This window comes from Anopheles merus, chromosome 2R (genome assembly GCF_017562075.2).
Source record: "Anopheles merus strain MAF chromosome 2R, AmerM5.1, whole genome shotgun sequence".
Classification (NCBI taxonomy): domain Eukaryota; kingdom Metazoa; phylum Arthropoda; class Insecta; order Diptera; family Culicidae; genus Anopheles; species Anopheles merus.
In genome coordinates, this window is record NC_054082.1 from 34,662,157 (window position 1) to 34,670,709 (window position 8,553).

Sequence of the window (8,553 nt, forward strand, 5' to 3'; positions counted from 1 at the left end):
GTTTTCCCGCTGTCAAACGGTTGCTTGTGTGTGTGCGTGCGAGTAGCAGAGTGGGTTGTTTGTGTTGTGACAGTTGACAGGCTTTCTCTTTTCTACCCCCTTTCGGTACCGTTTGCACTATCGCAGCAGCCCGTCGTTGCAGTCGGGGTCAGTGCATCTGTGATTTTGCACCACATTGGCACAAACGGCAGACCAGCACCACCAGCAAACATTCCACATTTCCGTCAGCGTGTTTCCTCCCGCTGCGCGCGAGTAATGTAAACCCCTACTGTCGACGGTGCAGCGCAAAGGGGAGGAAATGTTGCTGGGGGGCCGCAGGAAAACGGAAACATGGGTGCACAGTTTTTCGGTGGGCAGTGAAACGCGCAAGTACAAGGGCTTCACCATCTATCGCATCACGTCCATTGTAGGTGGCACAGTTCTTTTTCCCGTGTATACTATCGGTTGCTGCACAGAAAACTTGTGCAACTTTGATTGATTTGTGGTGTATCTCGTTTTTGTTGGTTCTTCCGTTCTGTGCAGGTATTTCCACGGTCCCATCCAGAGGGTTTGACGCGCGTCACCTTATGGAAGCGGTTCAGCGAGGTGAAAAAGCTGCACAAGGAGCTCGTCCGGCGGCACCGTGAGCGTCACCTGCCTGGCACTGTGCCGACCCTGGCCGACCAGTCCTACTTCAAGCGGTTCGACCCGGCAGTCATCGAGGAGCGGAAACGGTACATCCTGCAGCTGCTGGAGTTTGCCGGCCAGGAACCGCTGCTATACCGTTCGCATGCTTTCCTGAACTTTTTCACCCGCGGTATAGCGGTGCCGGAAAAGGAGGTCGGCAACGACGAGCCGGCGGAAGAGCGTGGCGCGGGCAAGCGGCAAAACGGCACGGGCGGCGATGGAGGCGGCAATATAGAGACAATAAGGAAGCAGCTCGGGATCGGGCAGCAGGACGAGCTGAGCCTGATCGATCCGAGCCGCGACGACCGGGATGGGCAGGATGGATCGACTGGTACGGACGGTTCGTGTACGAGCGGAGACGAGGAGGTGAACGAAGCGGACGCAATCGATGGTCAGTCTGGAGCTCCCGCGCTCAGCAGGGAAGGCTCACTGATCGATTCAATGATATCCGAGACGGGCTCGATGGAAGCGGTCCGCGCGGAAACCATGGCAACGGAGGACTATCTCGTAGCCGCCGGGATGGTGTTCAGCAAGGCGGTCGAGGCGGAAGCGAACGGTGACTATGAGCAAGCGTTCGAACAGTACAAGGCAGGCATCGATCGGTTGCTGAGCGGCGCCAAGGACGACACGAACGAGACGCGTCGCAAAATAGCCAAGGAGAAGAGCTGCAAGTACGTCGCGAAGGCGGAGGAAATCTACGAACGATTTCTGGAGGAGCAGTCGCTGGGTTCGTGCCCAGCGGACGATCGGTTGATGGGGCCGCTCACGTACGACGATCCGAGCTCGCCGATCCAGCTGCTCGAGCGGCCACTGAACTATCTGTCCCGCTACAAGGTGGTGAAGGTGATCGGAACGGTCATGCAGGTGCAGGACGTGACGGACAAGAAGTTCTACATCATGAAGAGCATCCGCCGGCCAGTGGCCCCCGGTGGCGGTGGGCTACCGTTCCCGAGTGCGGCCGTCTTCCCGCCGGACGTGCCTTACATGGTGCCGCTCATTGCCTACTTCCAAGCGACGGACGGGGGCATCTTTCTGCTGCTGCGGCTCGTCTGTGCCGGCAAGCTGTGGGATTTCATCCGATCGTACCGGAAGCCGGAAAGCTACTGTCCTTCGCCGGTGGAAAACGATTGCACGGTGGAGAAATCGGACGGGGAGGGCGGTGGAAATGAAGTGGAGATTAAGCTGGGCAAAGGGAGCGAAACTGATGGTGCGCAGCGGCGGGCTGAACCCAATTGTTCCGGTTATGATTCCGGGTTCTTGGAGCTGGTAAACGAATACAGCAACGGAGGTGGTGGTGGCGGCGTTGAGGCCAGCGATGGTAACTCACCGAGCGCTGCTGACCAGAACGATGGCACGGATGAGGTAGCCGAGGAAGTGCTGCCGGACGAGGAGGAGGAAGAGAACGGGCCGGATGAAGAGCCGGAGCTCGTGATTCCCTCGTTCGATGCACTTTCGAAGGACATGGACGTTCGGGAGTTGCTCTCCTGCAGCCAGCGCCTACTGAAAGCCGTCACACAAACGTTGGAAGAATCGGACGAACATTCCAATTGCTCCGCCCAGACCTCGGCTGTTGCGGCCAGCAGCCTCGAAACGGCAGCGGCAGCCGCCCCTAGCGAAGGTGGGCAAGAAAGTAGAAAATCTCATTCTAGTCAATTAGGTTTAGCCAGAATGTCAAGTATTAGCGAGCCCGTGGACGAGCTGACGCCCGATCTTCTACCCGAGGGTAGCGTTCGTCGGTGGATCAGCGAGCTAGTGATTGCGGTCGATAGTTTACACTTTAATGGAATTGTTTGTGGGTAAGTAGTAGGCTGCATGGAGCCATTCTGGGAACATCGCATCGTTTTAACAGCATCTTCTTCCGTTCCTCCCACAGTGATCTCACAATGGATAATCTCTTGCTCGGCCCGGAAGGCCAGCTAATGCTGACGTACTTCCATCGGCGGGGTGAATCGTACTTCTGCCAGCCGGGCGGTGCCCATCCCGTTGCACCGAAGCAGTCGGCGATCAGGGCACTGTACGTGGCCCCGGAACGGCCACTCGAGCCCAGGTCGGACTTCTGGTCGATCGGCGTGATCATGTTCGAGATGCTGACCAAGCGCAAGTTCGTATCGTGCCATCCGTCCGGCGTGTTCTGCTACCACGAGGTCCAGTATCCCGAGGGCGTGGAGCTGTCGGTGGAGGCACGGGAGCTGCTGGAGGGTCTGCTGCAGCCGGACGTGGAACGGCGGTTGGACTTTAAGCAAATCATAGCGAGCGCGTTCTTTCGCACCGTCGACTGGAGTGAGGTGAAGCGACGCGGAGTCTCAGCGAACCATCCGTAACGGACGGGGAAATCCGAGGGAAGAGATAGGAGTCCAAGTCGCAGAACACATAGCGCTAACCAATCTACCGTAGAGTGTGTTTGTGTGTATGTTTATACGTAATGTGTGGAACAGCAGTAGAGCAAAGGGGGAGCAAACCGGCGTTTAGGATGCAACAGTGAACAATAAACAAAACAGTATGATTATGTATTCTCCAAACGGATACTCCCTTGCTGCGTTTTTCTAATGTTTCGCTCCGGCGGTGATCCGTCTGGAAGAAAGCTTATGTATTTTCATCCTTCAATCCGCCCTCTCCAAATACGCACATCACGCATTCCCAACAGCGTCACCATGAATGTACACCGCGCCAACATCCCACCGTCATCCCACGACTCACACAGTGTCACACCCCGCTCACGCCTCGACGACGTGCTCCTTCGCTTCCACCAGCGGTTCCGGCACCTTGAACTTGGGTTCGCTGCGCGGCGACGAGTACATGATCTCATCCTTCGGCTCAACCACGGACACGTTGTCGGGCAGGGGCTTCTTCGGGCCGATCTTGCCATTCGGATCCCACGGCAACATGATCTTGACCTTGATGCCCAGCACACCCTGGCGCAGCAGCACGTGCCGGGTGGCGGTGTCGACGTACTCGTTGCACGGATCACCGGAATGGATCATCAGTCCGTCGACGAACTTCATCGACTTGGCACGCTGACCGCGCAGCTTGCCCGACACCACCACCTCGCAGCCCTTGGCGCCCGACTCCATGATGAAGCGCAGCACACCGTAGCAGGCGCGGCGCACGGCCAGCCCACCGATCAGCTTGTAGCGCAGCGATTCCGCCTGAGCGATCGCGCACAGACCGCGGGTGGCAACCTTCTCGGCGTACAGCTCAACGCTGCCGGGTGCGAATCCGAAACTGTAAAATAATAGCAATCGCAACCATCGATTAGGGACAAACAATTCCCTGCCGTCGAAATGTAAACGAGATTGCGTTTGTGTACACTTACCGCTTGCGGACGACGGCGGTCAGCTCACGGATGCGGCGTCCCTTCTCACCCAGCACGTTCTGGGTGCGGGTGGCCATGATGATGATTTCTGTGCGGGTCGGCGTAACACGGACCTCCACACCGGAGTATCCATCCTCGGCCAGCTCACGAGTCAGGAACTCGTTGAGTTCGGCATGGAACATGCCATTGGCCACAAACTGTGGAAGAGATTGATGTGTGTGTGTAAAGGGGAACAAAGAGAGTTGAGTTAGCATCAGGGGATAGAGAATTGTTTACACAAGGATGTTCAACGGTGGCTCCTCCCAAGGATACTGCAATGTTGTAGGGCAACCATCATAGGCTGCCCGCAGCGTGAGAGGTTATGGCTAATCACAACAATAATTCCCCAACCGAACCGGACATCACATTGCAACAAATTTGTCGATCGATGCACACAATCATAAGGCCTGGGTGTTCTTCCGGTGCCGGGTTGCATTCCACTGAGTATTTACAACCGGAAGCATTCCCCCATCGTCACCACACTTCACGCACAGGCGGGCTTCGCTTTGGTCAGCAGAGACAGGTAGTCGTCCCGGGGAGGGGTAAACTTTGGTCCATCGTTTGCCGGGGTAAAATTGTTCCGATTAGCCATATTTTTACACCTCTCACTGCGCGAAGGCTTCGGCCATCGATTGGCACGTAAATTGTACGAAAGAAAACGTAATTACCCGGCGTTTTTTCGACACGGTGTTGTACATTTTGTCCGAACCACAACTTGTGTAAAACGTGGTAGAAGCAGAAAAGAAAGATGTCAGATCGGAGCTTTGGACATGTGGATGCGAGGGGATGGGAAGGGCACGGAAAGAAAGCTGGAGAAGGAGGCGAGATGACGGATGACGGACGTAGGTCGACCAAGGTCGACATACGGAACGCATCGAGGCGCCGAACGCATCCTGGTTGCGCATGCAGTTGTCAAAAAAGGCGGGAATGCGTTTTCGCTGGAATGTTTGTCTTTTTTTTTGCTAAAAATGTTTTTATCTTATGAAAATGGACTCAGAAAAAATGTGTATAAAAAAGATGAAGCAATTGAATTGCTTTAAAACTTATTTGAATGAAATTTTATGACCTACGGCAATTGTTTTGAAAATCATTTTTCATCAAAAAAGAACGTAATGGTCACTTATTTTGAAAGAAAAATATTGACAAAAAATTGTACGATCCACAATTGCAGGAATTTTTCTATAAAATCACAAAAACGATTGTGTAAAATGAATTTCCAAACGTTTTGCCGACAAGTATGCGTTTTTGGCCGCTTTGGTCGACTGTCAGGCAAACGTGTTGGCGTTGCACGGGCGAGCACAGCAGCGCCCCCGACACCGACGGTGGCCGTTTGTCAAACCGCTAACCTCAAAAGGTTCTTTTCTAGGAGTGTGTTTCACTTATTTACACGTGTTTCAGGATGGCCCCAAAGGAAACGAAGGCCGCCGCTCCGGCCAAGGCTGTTAAAAAGGTCCGAAAGGCACCGAAAAAGGTGCAGAAGGTCAGCAAGTACCCGGCCAGCCTGCTAACGGCCGGACTGTACCGTGCCGTGCGCTCCCGGATGGTCAAGACGCGTCTGCCCCTCTCCGCCAAGACGGTAGATCCGGCGAAGGTGAAGCCGAAGAAGCCCGTCACCATCGTGAAGAAGATTGGCGGTGCGAAGAACGGCGGCGAGCGTACGGTGCTGCTGCGCAAGAACAAGGCCAACCTGCCGACGAAGCGCTTCGCCCACAAGCGCCCGGCCAAGAGGTGCTTCCGCAACCACAAGCGCAACATCCGCAAGTCGCTGAAGCCCGGCAAGGTGCTGATCCTGCTCGCCGGCCGTCATAAGGGAAAGCGAGTGGTGCTGCTGAAGACCCTCAAGACCGGACTGCTCCTGGTGACCGGTCCGTTCCAGCTCAACTCCTGCCCGATGCGCCGTATCGCGCAGAACTACGTCATCGCTACCACGACGCGCGTAAACCTGCGGGGCGTGAAGGTGCCGGAGCACATCGACGATCGCTACTTCCGACGCGTGCACCCGAAGAAGGACTCGCGCACCGAGCGGGACATCTTCGCGCGCAAGGAGTTCAAGTACGTGCCGACGGAGCAGCGCAAGGCGGACCAGAAGACGGTCGACACCGCGGTGATGGCCGCCATCAAGGCCCACCCGGAGGGCAAGCTGATTCAGCGCTACCTGAAGTCGATGTTCTCGCTGCGCACCAACATGTTCCCGCACCGTATGAAGTTCTAAGTTGGTTGGAATTCGGGTGAGGAAGGAGGTGTGAGTGTGAGTGCGTACGTGCGCGTGTAAACAAAGTGCTACCACCACCCCCGGCCATTGTTTCGGGCTACACGTATCGAAGGAGCGCGCGGAATATTTACTTTATAACATCCCACGGCTGGATATTGGATCAGCGTTAAGGAAATAATAAAATTTAAAGATTTACTCTTTAAATCTAAACTCGTGTTCTCTAGTGTTTGTGTGTGCGTAGGTTTAAGGAGATGGAGGAGATGAAACTCCGAAATGTTTTCGTTTGTGCTGTTGAAGATGTTCCCTTTCGGCAGGTTTGCTAACATGATTTTCGGTTTTTATGTTCCGGTGGTTTGTATTTTCGCTTGAAATCTATTCGTTTGCAGCAGAAACGATGACTACTAGATGCGATGTAAGTAACGGTTCACTTCATTTTCTTCTCGTTGGGTTCGTAGATAGCTTTCAGTAGCGTAAAGTACGAGAACGAGGTGCTTAGTATCTGTTAGTGGATAAAAAAGTAGCAAAATCATTCAGTAACCTTTTTCGCTCTATACCCAAACAGGAAATAGCTCTCCCTACCTTCGAATAGCTTGCCAGGGAAACGATGGAGAATTTCAGCGCAGTCAGCTTCTGCACGGTGGTGGAGCGTAACATCACGAACAGCAGCGATCGCTGGTAAGAAACGGACGCCCCGATCCAGTTCCCCTCAAAAGCGCTGTAGGGAATTTGGGAGCTCTTTAAGAGAAAAAAGGTAAACAACTAACACATTTAACCATCGCTGTTGCAACCATTGCTGCATGGATCGTACCGCTACGATGAGCTTGTTACCATAGTAACACAGCAGAAAGACCTGTACCAGCGACGAGACGAGAAACAGCACAAACTTGAACAGATCGGCCGGCGTAATCCCAGCCGTCGCCTGAAACCCGACCAAACAGATGATGACGGAGCTGCTGAGAAAGTTGACCAGCAGCGAGGGGGAGAACATGTGCTCCAGCTCATTGCACAGCTCGATCACCGCCTGATGGATGCGCACACACCCGACCAGCTCCTGGTGGTCATCGGGCAGCGCGTGGCTCAACCGGTACGCCACGATGTCAAACTGCAGACAGAGCAGCAGCACGATCGCACAGAACATCAGATCGGTCGAGAGGTAGAACACGGCCGACACGAACCCGCCCCAGTTCTGGTGCAGAAACGTCACCTCGAAGTAGCCGGGCCGGTGCCAATCGTACCAGTACCACATAAAGTACGGCAGCTGCTTGTGCCACGTGCCGTCGCTAACGTATCCCACCACCATCGAGACCAGCGGCAGCAGGTTAAACATCCAGATCAGGATCATGTACAGGATCGAGAACGATTTCATCACGACCTGCGATTCACGGTTGTACTGGTACACACCGTACCGCTGCTGCAGCGCGACCGTGTTCGGGAAGAGCGCATCCAGCCGGTGCAGCATATCGGTCAGCTTCGTCTCGTTCAGCTTGATCGTCATGATTTTCACGAACGACAGCGCGGTAAAGCCCATGCACGGTGCCAGTGCGGTCAGCTGCAGAAAGTTGGTAAAGTTACCGGCCGCCTTCACGAAGTAGATATGCTCAATCACGAGACAGAAGCCGGTATTGATGCAGGACGACCAGAAGAGCAGATGCTTCAGGTACGCCCGAAGTGTTCGCTTCGGCTCACCGTACCGTGCCACACCGATCATGGCGAAGAAAATTTCCGGCACACGGATGAACGACTCGAAACGCACCAGCTCGACCGTTGGCGGCTCCATTTTTGTTGTTTTTTTTTGCACTTGCAGCAGCAGCAGCTCTCGCTTGAGCCTACGTTTAATGTGGATCCTCCGTCGTATTTAAATGGAATCAGGAAGGACGATTAAATATGCACTGATGACCGCGCGACCGGCGGACTGTTCCCGCCCATTGAATTTGAAACACAGCCGATCACAGCCGTTAAATTATACAGACAACAAAGGCAAAAGGCAACAAAAAATGGCACGTTCGTTGCACCGCTCGACCGCCAATTATTGATTGATTTGCCTGCTTAAACCAGCCCCTTTTCTGGTAGCATAAATCCACCACAACCCTCTCAGCCAAGGGGGTGAGCAAGTCAAGCACGGGGCACGGGGCCGCCCCACGTGACACTAATGAGGTTGAGCGTATATCCAGCGTGTAAGCTATTTTTAAACCACGCTGTTAGAAGGATACTTTCCTGCGTGGCTTATTTATGTTACACATAGGTGCTCGAATGTGCAAGGTTTGGGAAGCTGTTTGGTTCCGGTGTTATCGTGGCAGCAGTTCGATTTGCATCGTTTGATCTT

The 8,553-nt window shown here is 54.2% G+C and overlaps 4 protein-coding genes across 4 annotated transcripts; 2 read left to right on the forward strand and 2 right to left on the reverse strand.

Moving 5' to 3' along the window:
- The first annotated feature begins 58 nt into the window (after positions 1-58).
- LOC121588799 (ribosomal protein S6 kinase delta-1) lies at positions 59-3,282 on the forward strand. Its single transcript, XM_041907161.1, has 3 exons — positions 59-406; positions 523-2,462; positions 2,540-3,282. Exons 1-3 carry the CDS (start codon positions 299-301, stop codon positions 2,985-2,987), a joined length of 2,496 nt encoding a protein of 831 aa, XP_041763095.1. The 5' UTR covers positions 59-298; the 3' UTR covers positions 2,988-3,282.
- LOC121588804 (40S ribosomal protein S3) lies at positions 3,170-4,801 on the reverse strand. The gene is made up of 3 exons (XM_041907169.1): positions 4,687-4,801; positions 3,980-4,176; positions 3,170-3,888 (listed from the first exon to the last, which is right to left on the reverse strand). Exons 1-3 carry the CDS (start codon positions 4,714-4,716, stop codon positions 3,381-3,383), a joined length of 735 nt encoding a protein of 244 aa, XP_041763103.1. The 5' UTR covers positions 4,717-4,801; the 3' UTR covers positions 3,170-3,380.
- A 550-nt stretch (positions 4,802-5,351) lies between these two features.
- LOC121588805 (60S ribosomal protein L6) lies at positions 5,352-6,434 on the forward strand. The gene has a single exon (XM_041907170.1). It carries the CDS (start codon positions 5,418-5,420, stop codon positions 6,228-6,230), a length of 813 nt encoding a protein of 270 aa, XP_041763104.1. The 5' UTR covers positions 5,352-5,417; the 3' UTR covers positions 6,231-6,434.
- Positions 6,283-8,125, reverse strand: LOC121588806 (odorant receptor 85c-like). The gene is made up of 3 exons (XM_041907171.1): positions 7,039-8,125; positions 6,810-6,965; positions 6,283-6,729 (listed from the first exon to the last, which is right to left on the reverse strand). The coding sequence occupies exons 1-3, from the start codon at positions 8,005-8,007 to the stop codon at positions 6,655-6,657; spliced, it is 1,200 nt and encodes a 399-aa protein (XP_041763105.1). The 5' UTR covers positions 8,008-8,125; the 3' UTR covers positions 6,283-6,654.
- Positions 8,126-8,553: the final 428 nt, after the last annotated feature.